General features: G+C 44.1%; 1 protein-coding gene across 2 annotated transcripts in view; it reads left to right on the top strand.

The window, feature by feature from the left end:
• Positions 1-13,359, top strand: part of ZNF414 (zinc finger protein 414) — a 62,667-nt gene extending 49,308 nt beyond the window's left edge. For both annotated transcript variants that reach the window (XM_029610929.1, XM_029610928.1), the window contains 2 exons: positions 12,510-12,662; positions 13,132-13,359. In XM_029610929.1, coding sequence (XP_029466789.1) covers positions 12,510-12,662; positions 13,132-13,208 — 230 coding nt within the window. In that variant the 3' untranslated portion in view covers positions 13,209-13,359. The remainder of the gene's footprint in view (positions 1-12,509; positions 12,663-13,131) is intronic.
• The last annotated feature ends 6,368 nt before the right edge of the window (positions 13,360-19,727 follow it).

Here is a 19,727-nt window from a genome sequence, read left to right as displayed (position 1 = left end):
GGTTCAGTTTCAGGTTATTTATTTGGGAGGGATTGGGAAGTGATGTGATAATGAGGATTGAAATGTTCTGTGGTACTGAGTTCACTAGTTAGGTTCTTTATGAAGTTGTCCATGTAGGAGTAAGTATTGAGATCAGAAAAGTTTAAGTTGGGTTCTAGGCATTTTGAAATAACCATGATTTTAGCTCCCGTTTGAATTTTTGTTTCTAGAGTCAGTCGTAGGGTCTCAGGTAGAACGTTCCATAGTCTCTGACCTGCAGTGGAGAACATTCGGTCTCTTATTTTTGATAGATGCATATTCTGTGATGATGGCACAGCTGGTAATCCTTTGTTTTGAGATCTTAATGATCTCTGAGGCTTGAATGATTGTAACGCTACCCCAACCAGACCAGTGTTGTTACAGAGGAGGGCAGTATGTATTAATGTTAGGACCTTGTAATGGATTCGGGATTGCACAGGTAGCCAATGAAGCACTATCAGTGATTGCGAGATGTGATCGAATTCCCTGGATCCTGTTAAGAATCTAGCTGCCTGATTTTGTAGTAGTTGTGGGTTTGTTTGTTTGTTTTTAGAAGACAGGTACTCCGAATAGAAGTATTACAGTATAGGTTTGAAAAATTAGGGTGTGCATGAGTCAGCAATGGTATAAATTCAGATGGCTGTATGTAAATTCACTCTCCCTCTGTATGCAAATGCTACCTATGGGCTTGCAACTAGCAACAGTACCAGCATGACCTTAGTGTGTTTCTAAACATAACACACTGTGACCCAATACATTTTCAGCCTATAACAGCATTTCTATCTAGCATCTCCCCTTCTGCGGCATCTGCCTGTCTAACGAAAGCAAGGCACAAAATTGAAACACAAATGCTATAAAATACTTTTGAGTATTTATAAAGCTGCTTATGATAAAAAAAAAAATTTAAGAGAAGAAGATCATGACTTGTCAGTGTTTCACTGCCTCTTCACCACTCTCCATCACAAGTTATAACTGTAATAGGGCTCTGGGTACCCACATCAGTAGAGATGGATGTAGCATGTACTTGAATGTGATAGGCGCTAGCATGCCGAGATGAATTTTCATTGACGGTGTGGAAGGCCTGAGAGGCGGGAGAGCAAGTACGTTGGCAAGTGCTTGGGCTGACTAGAAAATGGGTCGAAGGTTTTCTGTTGGTACTATTTGGAATATCCAATCCATGGAAGGTATAATATTCTGGATTGCATTCTAGCTTGAACCAAAATGTTCTCAATCGCTCTAGACAAGGAGAGATGAGCAAGTACTGAGCATTCAACATCCAAACCATTGGTTTGAGGCACAGAAGACTTGGATGATAGAGCATTCTTCCGTTTTGAGTTAACGTAGAGTGTCCCTCCCAGGTATATAGAGGCACAGTTGGAAAGTTGTTCGACATATGCAACTATAGCTATCCAGGTCACACTGAAGTTACAGGATAAGAAGTAGGAAAGCACGGTCATGCAGCAGCATTCGCACTGATCTGGCAATCAGTAGTAGAGGAAAAATGTCCATGAGGTTTGTTGTCCGTGTCCCCTCCCCCCCCCCCCCCCCCCCCCCCCCCCCCCCCCCCCCAGTGAAGGAGGAAAATGCTCTAAAGCAGTCTGAGATCGCGGGATAGAAATAAGAGCAAACTGATCTAGCTATCTACTCTGTATTTATGCATACGGTCAAACAGCAGCCAACCCCCCTAAAATAAGTAGTTTGGTTGATTGTCATAAGGCCACTTGTGTGATCGGAACACTCTGCTGAGGTGATCCGCCAGTGTATTGGATATTCCTGGAAGATAGGCTTGTTGGAGAGGCCAACGTCTGATTGCACACTCCTCAATATTGAACGCTTCCTTGCAGAGAGGCTACGATTCTGCGCCTCCCTATTTCCTGACATAGAACATAGCAATCTGGTAGGCTTTTCAAATTGTTTGCTTGTCCCTCGAAGAAAAAGCGTAAACTTTGAAAGGGCATATCTGATCACCCCTAATTTGGCAGATTAATCCTATAGTGTGTCTATTCGTGAAACCAGATGCCCTGGGATTGAATGATCCCTTGTGAGTGCTACCTCCCTATCAAGGAGGTTTCCATTGGCAGCGAAAACTGATGAGGAAGAGCGCAAGGCAGCACCCTGTCCTGAATTATGAGGGGGGGGGGGGGGTTACCACTAGAAAAAACTCTTGCTTTGGAAACCTGGATTGTGGTTGATAATGGTTGGGTCAGCGGAGACCTCCATGTAGATAACTGAGCTAAAAGTGAGTCAGTGGGACCATATTGCCACCGCCATATGTCCTAAAGTAAATAGAATTGTTCTGGCTGTTGCACGCTGAGAGGTCAGTGCTTTGTGTATGAACTATATCAGAAGGATGCACGTAAAAAGGAAATGGTTGAAGTCCCATGTTTGAGCAGATAAATTGTCTCGGAGACCGTGCCAATTTTTATTCAATAAGGATTAGAGCTGCTAAAAAGCTTATATTATGAAAACCAGATTATAGAGGCAGTGTATAGTCCAAAAGTAATTTCTGCTATTACTTAGGAAATGTTAGGGGAAAAACTCTTTGCCCAAAGTTATTATTCCAGAGTTTGAATAGTGAAAGTTTTGCATGATTTTGGAAACTAAGTTTTTGGAAGATTGCAAAGTAATATGCTTAGTGAGTCACTTTTGGTTGGGATGAGTTGTTTGGAAGAACGGGGGATGATAGATGGAGGAGTTAGGGAAGGGCTAGATGTATTTGAAGAGGTGGGATGGTTGGAACTATTGTCTATCCCCACAATACGGTGCATCCATCTGACGCAAATAAGAGATTGAGTGTGTGTTCCATAGCGGGTCCAAAGCTCTGGAATTCTAAGCCTGAGGCATTGTGTATTTTACCAGACACAAAAAGATTAAAAAATAAATTAAAAACATGGCTGTTCAGGAATGCATATAATTTAACTTAGAGACATCAGAATATACGGAACCATAAAAACAAGAAGAATATAAAAAAAAAAATTAGAAAACTAATTAAAACCTTTTTCAAATTAGCTTTTTTTAGTTCTTTATTTCTGGTTTGGTTTTATTTATTATTTATTGCTCCCAATGCTGTCTTTGTTTTATGAAGTTTTATCTGATTTTATTATGTTACAATTTATTTGCTATTTCCCTTTTATGATATGCTAGAATTTTTATTATTTATTGCCCCCTTATACTGTTTTTGTTTTATGATGTTAAACATACATACATACATAGAACAGGATTAAAAAAACTTCATTTTTTAATCCTGTTCTATGTAAACCGCTAAATGTAGCGATTGTTACTGTTCTATGTAAACCGGGGTGATATGTATATTATACAGGAACCTCCGGTATATAAATTATTTAAATAAATAAATAAATGTTTAAATTTGATTTTATTATTTTATGATTTGTCATTTGCCTTTTATCATATGTTGGAATTGTTTTATGAATGTCATTTTGTACATCGCCTAGGCCTTTTAGAGTTAGGCGATTCACAAATTTTGAATAAATGTAAATATATATTAATAGAACCTTAAAGAATAAATCAAACGATAGAATGCAAGATCCTCAAAACAATGCACTGATGTGAAAACCATCACTTCATATTTTTGTTATCTGAACTCTGCCTTATGTACTAGATCAGTACTAATATGTACTAGAAAATTGGAGTTGATAGATTAGATAAATGCCTGCCTTTGAATACCACCTCTGTAACCAATCCATATTTGCCTGTTAATTGTTTTATAAGTATGAATGTCACGTTGTAAACCATTGTGATCTATAAATGATACAATGGTATATAAAATGTCTAAATAAATAAACTCCGAGAAATATTATGGAATTGTACCCAACTACATGTAGTTTAGACCCTTGCCCCTCATATTTGATAAAAATATCTACCAGAAGATTTGTTAGGTGACTTACAATTGATTATGATTAGCTCCCTGAGGGCAAGAGTTTTTCCTGCCTCATTGAAGAAGGTATTGGTCCAACTGTTGTTGAAAAAAGCAGGTTTAGAGAAGGAATTATGCATAAATTACTAGCTGGTAGCAAATGCCCCATTTTTAGTGAAAGTATTAGAAAAAGCGGTTACAGTACAATTATTTAGATATATGGAGGAAAACAGTATTTTGGATGAGAGGGTCAGGCTTTTGCATACGGTTTTAGTACAGAGACATTGGTGTTGAACGATTCTATTTGTCAGTTTTTGGATATGGGTGAAGTAGTGGGATTAATTATGTTGGATTTGTCTAGCATGTATGATCTGGTAGATCATGAGATTTTGTTGCAGAGGTGTAGAGAGTTGAGTTTGCAGGGATATATTTAGGGTTGGATCTCCTTTTTAAAGGATAATTTGATGAAGGTTTATGTGCAAGGAGAGTGTGAAACCTTATAGTTTGGATTGTGGGGTCCCGCATGAGTCTCTACTATCCCCCTTCTTTTTAGTATTTTTCTGCAACCATTGGTTCTGTTGATTCATAGCTTGTGTTTTAGAGGCTATATTTACACAGTTGATGTGCAACTAGTGTGGGGAGGGATCCTTTAAAATCTATGGGTAAAATTCAGGAGGGTTTGAAGATTCTAGGTGAATGGATGAGTGCAAATAGGTTGATATTGAATGAGGGTAAGACCGAATGAATGCTTTTTATAATACACTAGCCGTTAAGCCCGTAACAACGGGCTCGGTCCGTTTCCTTCCCACTCCCTCCCCCTCATTCTCCCTCCTTCACTCTCTCACCCCCACCCCCTCCCTCCCTCCCTCACCTCCCTTCCCCTCTCTCTCACCTCCCTCTCTCTCACACCTCCCTCTGTCACCTCCCTCTCTCTCTCTCTCTCACCTTCCCTCTCACCACCTTCTCCTCCCGCTCCTGCCGGCAGATCTCGGGGGGGGTGTCACTCCCGCGCGGCGCTGCTTCTCCTGCCGGCAGATCTCGGGGGGGGGGGGTGTCACTCGCGCGCGGCGTTGCTTCTCCTGCCGCTCCTGCCGGCAGATCTCGGGGGGGGGGGGGGTGTCACTTGCGCGCGGCGGCGCTGCTTCTCCTGCCGGCAGATCTCGGAGGGGGGTGTCACTCGCGCGCGGCGCCTCTGCTCCTCCTCCCGCTCCTGCGGCCCCACCGCCATGTTTTTTGTTTCGGGCACGCACGGCTCTGACCAACGTGCTGGCCCACACATGCGCGGTAGAGCTGCTCTCTACTGCGCATTTGCGGGCCATCGGTCAGAACCCATTTATAAGGTAGATGGGCCGGGGAGAGTTTTACAGTTAAAAATTGGGGAGATGAGCTGTGTTAATTCTTCAAAAATTAGTAATTTGAGGGTACTATATTTATTGAGATTTATATACTGTCATTCGGAATCGTCAAAATAATGCCATCATAATGGTTTACAAAAAAATATAAGGTTACAGGGATAAGGGGGGGGTTAATCAAGGGTTTCAAGGTACAAACTGTTATTAAGCAAAGGGGATAACGTGTAAGGTTATAGTTCAGTTTTATGTATCACTTCTTATTTATAAAAACATAGATGTGATGAATTTCATTTATTCTTGAGGATGGATTGGAGGGCGATGTAGTTGTGGTGTTCATTGGGTGAGTTGGTATGCTTTTTTAAACAACCACGGTTTTAGATCCTTTTTGAAGGTTTTTAGGTTTTCTTGAGTTCTGAGCTTGGTCGGTAGGGAGTTCCAAAGTTTTGGGATACCAAGGGAGATTGCTCTTTTTTGGGTTGAGGTGAGTTGATTTGAGTGCGTTGGTGGTGTTTTTAGGAGTCCCTTATTTGCTGATCTAAGGTTTCTGCTTGGGGTATGTAGCTGTATGTAGGGGCTTAGCCAATTTTCTTGTACATATATAATTTTATGTAAGATGGATAGGACTTTGTATTCAATCCTGTATCTTATTGGTAGCCAGTGAAGTGAATTAAGTGTTGGAGTGATGTGGTTATGCTTTTTTGTTCCTGTGAGGATTCTTGCAGCTGCATTCTGCAGGTTCTGGAGTGGGCGAATGGTGTTTAGAGGTAAGTTTAGAAGAAGAGGTGCAGTAGTCTATGTTGGAGAAAATTAGTAATTGAAGGACTGATCTGAAGACATTGTTGGAAAGAAAAGGTTTTAGATGACTGAGTGTAAGTAGTTTATGATAACCGTCTTTGATTTTTGTTGATATATGGTTTTTGAAAGAAAGTTCTCTGTCAATAATTACTCCGAGGTTGCGGGCATGGTTGATTGGGGATATGATCGTATTTTGGTTCAAGAGGTTGAGCTGTGGTATTTGAGGAGAATTGTTCTTTCTGTCTAATAATATTAATTCAGTCTTGTCGAAGTTGAGGATGCTGGGCTTGCTGGGCAGACTGGATGGGCTGGGCAGACTGGATGGGCCGTTTGGTCTTCTTCTGCCGTCATTTCTATGTTTCTATGTTTCTATAAGTTTTAGGTTGACTATATTTCCTTTATACTGTTTAGGTAATTGTTAATTTGTATGTTTCTTCTAGTGATTTTTTTATTGGGATTAATATTTGAATATCATCAGCATAGATGAGGGTCAGATTTAGATTTGAAAGGAAGTGGCATAGTGGGAGCAGATAGATGGGGAACTCTAGTGTTTGTTGATTTTCTTTGAGAGGGAATCATTAAGTAGCACTTGGTAGGATCTTTGTGACAGGTATGAGGAGAACCATTGAAGGGTTGTTTTGTTAGCTCCCATTTCAGATAGACTGTTAATCAAGATAGTGGTTTACTGAATCAAAGGTTGCTGATAGGTCGAGCAGGATTAGAAGGTAACTTTGGCCTTTTTCAAAACCTTTGAGTATGAAATCGTTCATAGCAAGAAGTAGGGTTTCAGTGTTCAATTGCTTTCTGAAGCCAAATTGAGCAGGTAGGAGGATGTTTTCATCTAGATAGTCAGTAAGCTGAATGTGGACAACTTTCTCAATGATTTTGGCAATGAATGGGAGGTTTGATATGGGTCGGTAGTTCAGTGGGTTTTCTGGATCTAGATTATTCTTTTTTAGAATGGGTTTGATTGCCAATTTTAGGAATTCTGGGTAGTTTCCTTCCATGAGGGAAAGGTTTACAATTTTAGTTAAGGTCTTGGTTATTGGTGGTTCGAGATTTTTTTATTGTTGTAATGGGTATGGCGTCAATAGGGTGTTTAGCTGGGTTCATTTTTTTTATTGATCATTTGGATTTCTAAGGAAGATGCTGTTTCAAAGTTGGACCAGGATTTTGTATGTTCAGTAATTTCTGGTCTTGTGAGTCATTTTTTAGGTTGTTCTTTATGAGGATTTTGATTTTTTCATTAAAGAAGTCTGCAAAGTCATTGCTATTGATCTTTGGTGTTGAAATTGATCTTCGTAAGATGATTTTGTTAGGCTTTTTACTATGTTGAAGAAGAGCATGTTAGGGTTTTGTTGGTATTTGGTTATTTTTTTGGTGTAGAAATATTTTTTTGTTTTATGGATGTGGTTGTGTGTTGATATTTAAGTTTTGTTTTAGATTTCGTACCTCTTTCATTCCAGTTGTTGTCAGTGTGTGGTCCGTTTCTCTTGTCCTTGCAGATTTTGGAGGGTTGATGATTTGCCATTCTTATTAACGTTCGGGGGATGTCTGGATATTATGTACTGCTGGCACTGCGGATTGCACAAAGGGGTGCACAAAGGGGGGAACCCCTTTGTCGCGCCCCTTCGGCGCGTGACACCTGGAGGTGTCGCTGACTTAGCGCTCCGGCGCTGGCAACGTCGGGTTGGTGGGCGTGGTTATCGAGCGCTGCCTCTTGTTCTTTTATCCTGATTTATTTTGTATGAGGACAAGTTATCTTTTGACTCCCATATCTCTTTGATGATAGAGGATTTTTCTAAAATTCAAGCTGCTGAAGAGAATTAGGGGATGGGTGAGTTTGGAGATAATTTGGACCACTGTACAATCATTAGTGACCCCGATATTTGATTGCTGTAACAGGGTATTGTTAGGCATAATAGTGAAGAATTTGCTTCGTTTACAGGTAATGCAGAGTATAACTGCGAGGTTGGTATTTGGTTGCCCAAACTGATTAGTGCAAAAACTCTTTTGGCAGCGTTACATTGGTTACCTATCAAGGAAAGGATTGTGTTTAAGATCCTGATCCTGATATTTAAAGCTAATCAGTCCCAAGATGCATTATATGTAAGGAATCAAATACAGAGAAAACCAATTTGAAACTTACGTTCAGCAGAGGGTATTTTATTTAAGGTGCCAGGGGTGAGGCAGGTGTAAAAAGGAAGGGGTTTCGAAAGAAGATGTTTTCAATATGCAGGCCCTAGATGTGGAATTCAGCTTCTTTTTTAATCAGATCGAAGGTTAATTCTGCAGCAGTTAAGAAGAAGGTGAAGGCATGACTGTTTGTGCAAGCTAATCTGTGAAAGCGCTGTTTTGTAATATTTGTATTTAATTGTTTTTAGTGTTTTAATTTGTTTAATTTTATTTATTATGTTGGGAATCGCCTGGTCAGCTTGTTGTTGTGTGATGTATAAATATTGAGAAATAAATATCACCGTGTATACTGTCAGAAAACCTTTTTCCTGCAGCAAATCTATCCATATGTACTAGATCTGACTTTTGGAAAATGGCCAGGAAAGTCCACATTTTGTAGAAGATGGGCTGTCTTGTGCGGGGAAACCCGCTCATCTTGAGAATTTGTTGTGATTTAGCCAGTTGTCCAGGTACGGGGAAACAACTTGAATCCCCTGGTGACGGATGTGTGCAGGTCCGTTGCTTGCTCTTTTTGCTGCCCTGTGTGAACAATTGTAGTGCTGCTCCCCACCCCAGCCCCGGGTTCATTCATCTCCCTCCAGTAATCTAAACTTTAAAATCTGACGTTCCTCCCTACCCAGGAACCCATGGCCAGTGAGTGCAAGGTTATTCGATGTCATCATAGGCGAACTTTAAAGGACCACCCTCACATGCACGCACAATTAAAAATTATGCATTTATAACAGATTTTGATTTAAAAGAACATTGAGTATAGTCTTCTGAGGTGAAAATATATCACTTACAACATCCTGTAAATTATATTTACATGCACTGCTGTGGTGCCAACCGGAAAACCCTACAAAAATACCCATATGGTATTACGCTTATTGTAACGCGCTTTGGATGTGGGCTTAACCCTCAGCCTTGAGTAAACAATTATAATATAGTAAACCTCCCATTTCAAATCAGCACCAACTGCCAGCACTCAATCATTAACAATCTTACCTATGAAAAAGTAATACTGCAAATATAAACCAGTTCTGTTTTCCTATTAGGAAAACAGAACAAGCCAGGCTGCTCTACATTCAAGAAGAATACGTCCTCTGTCACACATGCAGAACACACAGTCCATCACTAAATAAACTTCTTCACAGAAATAAGAAGAGACCATAAAGTATAAACAAAAATTTGCAGACAAAAACTGAACTGGAAACTGCAACAAAACATGCTCTCTATACAGTGCAACAGAATCACCATTTGTCATAAATAAAATCAAGAAATATAAAACAATCATAATAGTAAAACCATATTAATAATGAAAATAAGTATTTCAATACAGCTGAAGCATAAACATCCATTAATTAAAAACGCATAATTTTTTTAAAATGTTCTAAAAACCATTAATATTTCAAAACAGCAGACATTAAATAAAATATCCTTCTCTTCATACCTGGGAACTTTTGGATAATAGAAGGACTAGGGAGCATTCCATGAAGTTAGCAAGTAGCACATTTAAGACTAATCGGAGAAAGTTCTTTTTCACTCAATGCACAATAAAGCTCTGGAATTTGTTGCCAGAGGATGTGGTTAGTGCAGTTAGTGTAGCTGGGTTCAAAAAAGGTTAGGATAAGTTCTTGGAGAAGTCCACTAATGCACTGCTGAGTGACTGTCTGCTTTCCTGCTTGTTCTAGTTTAAAAGCTGCTCTATCTCCTTTTTAAAGTTAGTACCAGCAGTTTGGTTCCACTCTGGTTAAGTTGGCAAAGTTTCCCCAGTTCCTTACACAACTGAATCCCTCTTCCTTGCACCATCGTCTCATCCACGCATTGAGACTCCGGAGCTCTGCCTGCCTCTGGTGACCTGCGCGTGGAACAGGAAGCATTTCAGAGAATGCTACCCTGGAGGTTCTGGATTTAATCTTTCTACCTAAGAGCCTAAATTTGGCTTCCAGAACCTCCCTCCCACATTTTCCTATGTCGTTGGTGCCCACATGTACCACGACAGCCAGCTCCTCCCCAGCACTGTCTAAAATCCTATCTAGGTGACGAGTGAGGTCTGCCACCTTCGCACCAGGCAGGCAAGTTACCAGGTGTCCTCATGTCCACCAGCCGCCCTGCTATCTACATTTCTAATAATCGAATCACCAACTATGATGGCCGGCCTAACCCTTCCGTCCTGGGCAATAGCCCTGGGAGACTTATCCTCGGTGCGAGAGGACAATACATCACCTGGAGAGCAGGTCCTTGCTACAGGATCACTTCCTGCTACACCAGGGTGATGTTCTCCTACTGGGAGACCTTTCTGATCCAAGGCAGCACTGGGGCTGCCAGACTGGATTTGGGACTTGGCTACTATGTCCCTGAAGGTCTCATCTATATACCTCTCTGTCTGCCTCAGCTCCTCCAAGTCTGCCACTCTAGCCTCCAGAGATCGAACTCGTTCCCTGAGCACCAGGAGCTCTTTGCACCAAGTGCACACTTACACTCTCTCACCGGTGGGTAAAAAATCATACATGTGACACAATGCAAAAGACTAGAAAGCCCCCCTCTTGCTTCTGGACTGCTGCCTTCATCTTAATTTTGTTGAGTTCCTAGTTTAAGTTTATAATACTAAGGGAGTTGGAGTTAGAGTACTTTAGCTGATTAATTAGTAAATTCACCTGTAAATTTAGTGTCCTACATGGGGATAATTAAACTTTCAATAAGGGCTGGTGCAATAGTATGATTTAGATAAAAGCCTAATGGAGTTTTAATGAGAGAGTGCAGAGGAAAATACAAAGAGAAGAGAATTATCAATACATCTTTGAATATGGTCTAAAAGGTGCAAACTGTTACTGATGCCTAGTATGCTGGCCTTCTATAGTTTTTTTCACATTTGTCAACAATAGAATAAACAGCAGACTTTTTGATTGTAGCATTGAGGGTATAATTGTTGTGAGTATTATTCCATCACTCCTTGAGCATTCATAGCATTTGGACTATGTACATTTTACCACGGTGGTGCTTCCAGTTTATCTAATGTGACATCAGAATTCCACCTTAACCAGTTGGTTGGCCTTCCAGCAGTTTTGCTGCAAGACCAGTGGCCTTATGTGCTAAGTATTTTTCACAAAGGTACAAAATGGGGGAAAACCCTTTAGTACATGTGCAGTGCTCTCACCAAAGCCCAAGGAGGAGGAGATACTTCCAAGTATAATTTCTCTCCCATAACTTAAAACGATGGATACAACTATGTTTCAGAGGGAAAGGGGGTATGAGACAAATAGGCAAATGACCTCTCTTGTGTCCAAGTTGGATTACGAGTGAGATTTGATCTTTTATTTAAAACAAAATACAGCTCTTTAAAATCCTCCTTGCCTTGTAATTTTTAAGTTTAAGAGCAAACCCAATCTTTCTGTAAACAAATGCACCATGACTAACAGGTTGCATCTCTTTGTGTTATGCCTCAGAAGGGTACACAAAGTTCATACAATTCAGGAGGAGCAGCAAAACTCCAGATTGGCCTGCACGGATAGTTTTGCAAGCTGTAGTGTGTGTTTAGTATTTAGTCCACATATTCACTGAACACTCTTGTCTACTGGATACCATCTCTTGTTTGTATTGTAGTAGTAGTTGGGCAAATGCTGAAGTCCAGCTTTATTAGTTTGTCTCCCAGGGCTAGCAGTCTCTGGTTAAAATATTTGCAAGAACCTTTTTGCGTTTTGTTTTGTGAGGGGTTTTTTGTTTTTTTTTTGTGCCCTGTTGATAGTTGGTTTTCAGACAAGTCTTTTAGCAAGCTAATCCCATCAGCATGAGTATCATTAGCTCCGTTTCTGTCTTTGGAGAAAGGGTAATTGCTTATCTTGATTACATTTCTCTAAAGATTAATATTCTATCCTCCTAATGGTGCTGCATCTCTTTTTTTTTAATAGGGAGCTGGAGTTCATTTTTTGTGTTACATATGCTATGAAATCTAAACAGTACATGGTTGATTTTTAGTGGCTGTAGCGCTGTCTAGTGCCATATGAATTTTGTGAAAGTTTGAGATCAGGAGTAGCTGCTTCTGTTTAGGTGCATGACAAGATACTTGATCCATCCATGTAAGCTTATTGCAGTGATATCTTTAGGACCAAGGATAATTACTTGCAATTGCTTTTTTACAGTCTGGGCACTGTGCTCAACCTATAGGGATGGAGAAAATACATTTCCTATCGCTGGCATAAAAAAACTCCACCATTAAGTAGGACGCTTGCCCACTGGTTTTCCAGATGTTCAGTTCCCAGCTACAAATAACTTTTGGCTTTTGAAAACCCTTGCAGGTCACTCCGCTAACAGCCGCATAGTATGGGAGCACACGAGAGGCCGCTACAACTGCATGCAGTGCCCATACTCCACCGCCTCGCGGGATGAGATGACGCTGCACATTGAGGATCACCACAAGAACCCCACGAGCAGGCTGCAGAATGAAATGGGTGGGTCACGCTTGGCCCTCGGAGGTGGAAAAGAGGAGGCATCCCTCACCATGACTGTAGCAAATACTATAGGGCAGAAAAGGTTTTTCAAACTGTGCGCCTTGCTGTAGGAATTAACACCTATCTCGGTGTTTCCTGCTGTCGTTTAAGGCATTCAATAATATTCATCCTCTCATATATGTAGGGGGGTTTTCCACGTAAAAGCAAAGTATGAGTAGTGCACAGATGATGGAGCTTCTAAAGTTACTCCCAGTTCTGCGCTTTGCCCGACCACTTGATGTATTTAATTACTGTGGGGGAAATTGGTGGTCATAAAAGCTCCGACCAGCAAAGCCGGAGTATTTTTGTCCTACTTGGCCCTTGTCAGACCAATGAATCTAGCTCTCCAGTATTCCTGCTGCTGAACTATGTGGCCAAGTCCCTCAGGTCACTTTTAAGTCTCTAATATGCTTTCTTTTTCCTCTTACAGAGTTTGATGTGGGCCTGACCCCCTTTCATTCCAAGTTATCTTCCGAAATGGAAAACTCGCTCTACTCCCAACTGTGACACGCTCTTTCCTTCACAGACCTGGAGGGATCAAGTCAACTGCTGTGTTTCTCAGTGCGGGGTTAAAAAAAAAAATAAAATAAAACTTGAATTGCAAACTATGACTTCTTCCTTGCTAAAGCATTCATGAGCCTTGAGCCTTGGTAGCGACTGTGCCCATGAGAGTTAGGAAAAGTAGCTCTCAAGTCTTGTTCTAAACATTTCTTGTGTTGATTTTTTAAAGCAATTGGGGCAAACATCATGCAAAACGTTTTTAAAGTCCAGAAGTTATATGTGGACAGAAGACATGCAGGTAATAGACTTAATCTGAGTGTAATGGGGAGGATGAATGAATTACTCTCAGTGCTTAATTCTATGTAAAATTAAAAAATGATATAGAACTATGCACATTCTCTGTCCTACTTTCTTTGACAAGTTGCTTTACTCTTATCACCCAAGTAGACTGCACAATTATCAGAGTAATAACTATTTATAAAGCAGAATCCATATGCACAGCACTGTCCCATCACAGAACTAGGGTTATTTCCACACCTAGCACTGAGATGTTTAGAAATTCCCAGCAGTAATTACATGGTAAATGTCTTCATATAAAGAGCATTTGGTTTATCTAGTCTTTTCAGTTGAAATTCTTCCTCTGAGTTTTCTACCACTTTGGGTATAAATTCCCTTTCCTAGTGTGTAGCAGATGGACTCAGGACCAATGGGTATAGTGTACTCCTGTTAGTAGTTGGAGACGGATCAGATTTCAATCTGACGTCAGCCCCTAGTACATATATCCCTGCAGGAAGTGCAGCTCTTCAGTATTTTCCGTCTCCATAGTAGTTAGGGACTCTATGCACGCTCGCACAGCGTTAAGAGTAATTTCACCAAAGAAAACCAAAAGAATAAGAAGAAATCTTACCTCTACAGATGAGCCCCACTCTCCTGCGGTGACACCCATTGGGTCCCTCCCCCAGTTGAGAATTCCCGAGGTGATTTCCACAATCCCTCGGAAGTAAGCCTCTGTCCAGCTGCAGATCCTCAGCGGGGACCTAGTCCCTGACATCGGGTGAGGCTGAGAGGCAGCAGGGTGCAACCTCGAGCGCGGTGGTGAAGGTATTTTCCCTCTCCCCCCTGCAGCCGGAGACCGGGAACGCCGAGACAAGGTAAGGTAGAAATCTAATTAAGTCTCCAGTCCCCCAAAGCTCGAGGAGTCACACAGGTCACCAGCCGGGACCAGTGCCACCGGGTTGATCTGGAAGGACCCTGCTTAGATCCAACAGTCCTTCCATGTGGAGACCCTCCAAGGTGGTCGCCATATTGCTCGTATGGTCGCCGTAAGCATTTTGATCTGTTCACTGCCCCGATCAGTGCGCACAGAGGCGAGCCGTGTGCCCAAATACCTTGGGCGCACAACGTTGCGTGCACAAGTACTGTGCGCACAGACGACGCACGTAGCCTCCCGCTTACTGGGCCAGGTGCACAACTTGATCTGTGTGCACAACAGTGCACACATCTCCCTGAGCACGTAACAAACCTACGCACACAACTGTATTTTACGTGCATAAGCCATGGCACCACCGGAAAAGAAACTCAAGGCTCAGGGCCTTTGCCCAGCATGCCACATTAGAGTTGCACAGCATGAGGAGGCCACGGCCCTGTGTATACAGTGCAAAGAAGCCCTAGGGGATTCAACTCATGGCCCTCCCCAGCCGGTACCGTGTTCCAGCCTCTTGGACAGTACACCGGACCTAGCATTGCACAGTGGGACCCCCCCTCAAACGGGGCTCCCCAGGGACATGGTGCCCCTTAGTCTAGACGCAGCATCTATCTCCTGGGTGGAATTCTTCAAAGGTCTGCATTCTTTCGTCCACATGCAACCGGGGCCTCCTATAATACGGCCGCAAGCTCCGCCAGAGGACCTCAATGTCCTGGGACCCTCTATGCCCAGAGAAGTGATCCCACTGTCCAGAAGCCCCACCTTTGGGACATGGATGAGGATTCAGAACCCCTGGAGGAAGGGGAACTCCCTCTGGGGACAGAGCCCCACCGAACCATGAGACGCTTCTTCACCAAGGACGAGCTTCCAGGCCTGGTCTCACACAGCTCAAAAGAGCTTGCTAGCCCAGACACAAGTGCCTCGGGGGAACCTAAGGCGAACCCCCTACTAGAGGGACTCCGTCAGACCTCCCGTCATTTCCCACTATTACAAGCTCTCCAGCAACTAATCGACCTGGAATGGGATGCCCCAGAAACTATGTTCGGGGGGGGGGGGGGGGGGCTCTGGCAGCCATGTACTCTCTGGACCCAGCTGCCAAAGATCTCCTGGCATGTCCGAAAGTGGATGCCATGGTTTCGAAGTGCACTACTATCCCGGCAGAGGGAGGAGCAGCACTCAAGGATGCTCAAGACAGACGTCTGGGATCTATCCTCAAACAGTCCTTTGACGTCTCCGCTATGTCTTTACAGATCGTGGCCTGCTTAGCACAGACCAGGAACAACACTCCTGGGGAGGCCCTGGAACCAGCAGTATCATTCCTCATGGATGCCACTTCTGATGTGGTGCGCACTGCAGCTAGAGGAGTGTCATCCACCGTGGCAGCCAGAAGGCACCTCTGGCTCTGAAATTGGTCGGCCGATGCATCCTTCAAAACGAGACTCACAAAAATGCCTTTCAAGGGAACACTCCTGTGCAGAAGCGAACTAGAGAAACTAGCCAAAAAAATGGGGCGAGTCCCCACTGCTGCGGCTACCAGAGGACAGGAATAAGAGAAACCAGCGATCCTTCCCCCAAACCTCCAGGGGCAGAGGATCACAGTGCTTCAACCCATATAGAAGCACATATCAAGCGGCCCGCCCCGCAGGCCGAAGCCAGTCCTTTCGGAGCAAGCACAACAAAAGGGGAGCCAGCTCGGGCCCAGGGCCCAGGCCCCAGCCGCACCCCACAATGAAAATCAGCTGACCCATCCAAAGGAAGAAGCCATAGGGGGCAGACTTGCCCTATTCTACCAAAGATGGGTCAAGATAACTTCGGACAAGTGGGTCCCATCCATCATTCAAGAGGGATATTACCTGGATTTCCACCACCTCCCTCCGGACAAGTTTGTGGAATCCCCCTGCCACGACCCTTCCAAGAGGATGGCAGTGGAAGCTACACTGACCAGATTGCTAGCCTTAGAGGCTATAACACCAGTACCTCCACAACGAATAAATACTGGACATTATGCCATCTATTTTATCGTCCCCAAGAAAGAAGGAACGTTCAGGCCCATCCTGGACCTCAAGGCGGTCAACCGTCACCTGAAGATTCCGCATGGAAACACTACGCTCAGTAATAAGGGTGATACAACCGGGAGAGTTCCTTACATCCCTGGATCTGTTGGAAGCCTACCTACACATTCCGATCCATCAAGAGCATCAGCATTTTCTCCACTTCTCGATCCTGGACCGTCGCTACCAGTTCCGGGCACTACCATTCGGGTTAGCCAGTGCACCCCGGACGTTCACCAAGATCATAGTGGTGGTGGCAGCAACACTGAGGAAGGAAGGAATCCGCGTGCACCCTTATCTAGACAATTGGCTGATCAGGGCAAAATCCCCAGAGGAAAGCCACCAGGCAACCAACAGAGTCAAATCTCTACTGGAGAGCCTCAGGTGGGTGGTAAACACAAACAAGAGCTGTCTGCAGCCCTCCCAATCTCTAGAATACATGGGAGTCCGGTTCGACACCAAACAAGACAAGGTCATCCTGACACAGACAAGGAGATCAAAACTGATGACCCAGTTACAAGCCCTGTTGAGCGAACTTCGCCCCACAGCATGGGACTACCTACAAGTCCTTGGCCTCATGGCATCCACACTAAAAGTAGTGCCATGGGCAAGAGTTCACATTTAGACCCCTACAACGCTCACTACTATCACGATGGAATCCACTGTCCCAGAACTACACCATAAGTCTTCAGCTCCCGGACAGAGTTCGGACCCAACTACAATGGTGGCTACAGGAAGGCCATCTGAGCCAGGGAACGAGACTATCCTCACCAACTTGGATCCTGCTCACCACGGATGCCAGCCTATGATAATGGGGAGCACACTGCCAGGAGCTAACTGCTCAAGGGCAATGGAACAAAGAAGAGTCGGGATGGAACATCAATCGCCTAAAACCCCAGGCAGTCAGACTAGCCTGCCTACGGTTCGGTCACAGACTCCAAGACAAAGCAGTCAGAGTAATGGACAATGCCACAACAGTGGCCTACATCAACCATCAGGGAGGAACCAGAAGCCAACAGGTGTCTCTGGAAATAGACCCCCTCATGTCATGGGCGGAAGCAAATCTTCAAGAGATCTCAGCCGTCCACATTGCTGGGAAAGACAACCTCAGCAGAGAAAGTCTAGACCCAGGAGAATGGAGACTGTCGACCACAGCATTCCAATTGATAGTAAACCGTTGGGGAACATCAACCATGGACCTCCTGGCAAACCGGTCCAGCGCCCAAGTGCCCAATTTCTTCATCTGCAGGCGGAAACCCCAGTCCCAGGGAATCTATACCCTGGTACAGAAATGGCCCACTGGAGACTCTGTTATATGCCTTCCCGCTGTGGCCCCTATTGGGCGCAATCATCCACAAGATAGAACACCACAGGGGACCAGTACTTCTAGTGGCCCCGGACTGGCCAAGAAGACTGTTGTACGCAGATATGCGAAGACTGCTGACAGGGAGCCCTCTCCCGCTACTTCCACACAGAGACCTGCTCCAACAGGGATCGATCCTCCATGAGGATCCAGCTCAATTCTCTTTTACGGTCTGGCCATTGAGAGGACTCACCTGAGGAAAAGCGGATACTCGGGGGCAGTAATTGAAACCCTGCTCCAAGCACGCAAGTTCTCCACATCCCTAACATACATAAGCATTTGGAGAGTATTCGAAGCCTGGTGCGAGACCCGTGACATCATACCACACTCAGTCAAAATTCCTGCAATTCTGGAATTGCTGCAGAACAGCCTATAGAAGGGATTGTCTCTCAACTCCATCATGGTATAGGTGGCAGCATTGTCATGCTATGGAACCAAGAGTGAGAGTGGCAGCATAGCCTCTCACCCGGATGTCTCCCGCTTTCTAAAAGGAGTCTAGCAGATCCAACCACCCCTAAAGTGGCCGGTGCCTCTTTGGAACCTCAACCTGGTCCTAGATTTCCTAGCAGGAACCTCTTTCAGACCTCTCCGTACCCTGTCTCTCTGACTATTAACATTGAAGACAGCCTTCCTGCTGGCAGTCTGTTTGGCCTGTCGTATATCCGAGCTACAAGCACTATCCTGCCGGGAGCTGTTCCTCAGACTCACCCTAGGAACCATCCAGTTACGCGCAGTTCATTCGTTCCTCCCCAAAGTGGTGTCTCACTTCCATCTCAACCAAACCATCTCGCTACCCTCTCCAGATGAGCATAAGAATTCGGATGAGGCTCGGTCTACGCCATCTCAACGTGTCGGTAGACTACTAGTCCAATACCTGGAAAGGTCTGAATCCGTACGAAAGACGGACCATCTATTTGTCTTTCACAGCTGGAAGAAGCGGCCTTGCGAGCAGCCGTAGCCCGCTGGATCAAAGAAGTCATCAAGGCGGCCTATGTAGAAGCAGGTAAGCTACTGCCTTTACAAGTCAAGGCCCATTCCACTAGAGCCCAGGCAGTGTCCTGGGTGGAAACTAAGATGCTGTCACCCGCCAAGATCTGTTGGGTGGCGACATGGTCCTCCATCCACACCTTCTCCAGGTTTTACTGCCTGGATGTTCAGGCTCGAGAGGACACAGCATTTGCAAGGGCAGTACTAAGTGGGTCACGAGCAACCTCCCCCCTGGTTTGGGAGTTGCTCTTTTACATCCTATTGGGCCTGCGTCCATCTGCTACACGCTAGGAAATGGAAAAATTACTTACCTGATAATTTTGTTTTCCTTAGTGTAGACAGATGGACTCAGCATCCCACCCATGGCTGCTGCTGTTCATGGAATCCTCGAGCGCCATAACAAACAGCGAATGATTCACAGGTAAGCCATGCCTTTCTCCAATTAGAACACCCATCCTACCGGGTGTCGATCTGTCTCAGTTGAGGGCACTGGAGGTCTCCAGCTATAACCTATCCAACCAGTTCAAATTAATTAAGTTATTCAAATTATTCAGTCATACATATATCCACGATTGCTTTTCCAGGAGCATACTGAAGAGCTGTACTTTCTGCAGGGGGTATATGTACTAGGGCTGATGTCAGATTGAAATCTGATCCGTCTCCAACTGCTATCAGGAGTACACTATACCCATTGGGCCTGAGTCCATCTGTCTACACTAAGGGAAATGAAATTATCAGGTCAGTAATTTCTCCTTACTGAACCCAGTTCCCGTTCCACCTCATGTCTTTTACCCAACCTCTCAGCTCTCTCTATGTGTTCCAAGCATCTTTAAAGTTCACAGGACTGGCTCTGCCACTTCTGCAGGTATGCTGCTCTGGACCTGGTCGTCTTTGTAGGTATAGTGTTGGTGTGTGGTTTT

This window comes from Rhinatrema bivittatum, chromosome 8, assembly GCF_901001135.1.
Source record: "Rhinatrema bivittatum chromosome 8, aRhiBiv1.1, whole genome shotgun sequence".
Lineage (NCBI taxonomy): Eukaryota > Metazoa > Chordata > Amphibia > Gymnophiona > Rhinatrematidae > Rhinatrema > Rhinatrema bivittatum.
This window is presented reverse-complemented; position numbering and strand designations above follow the sequence as displayed.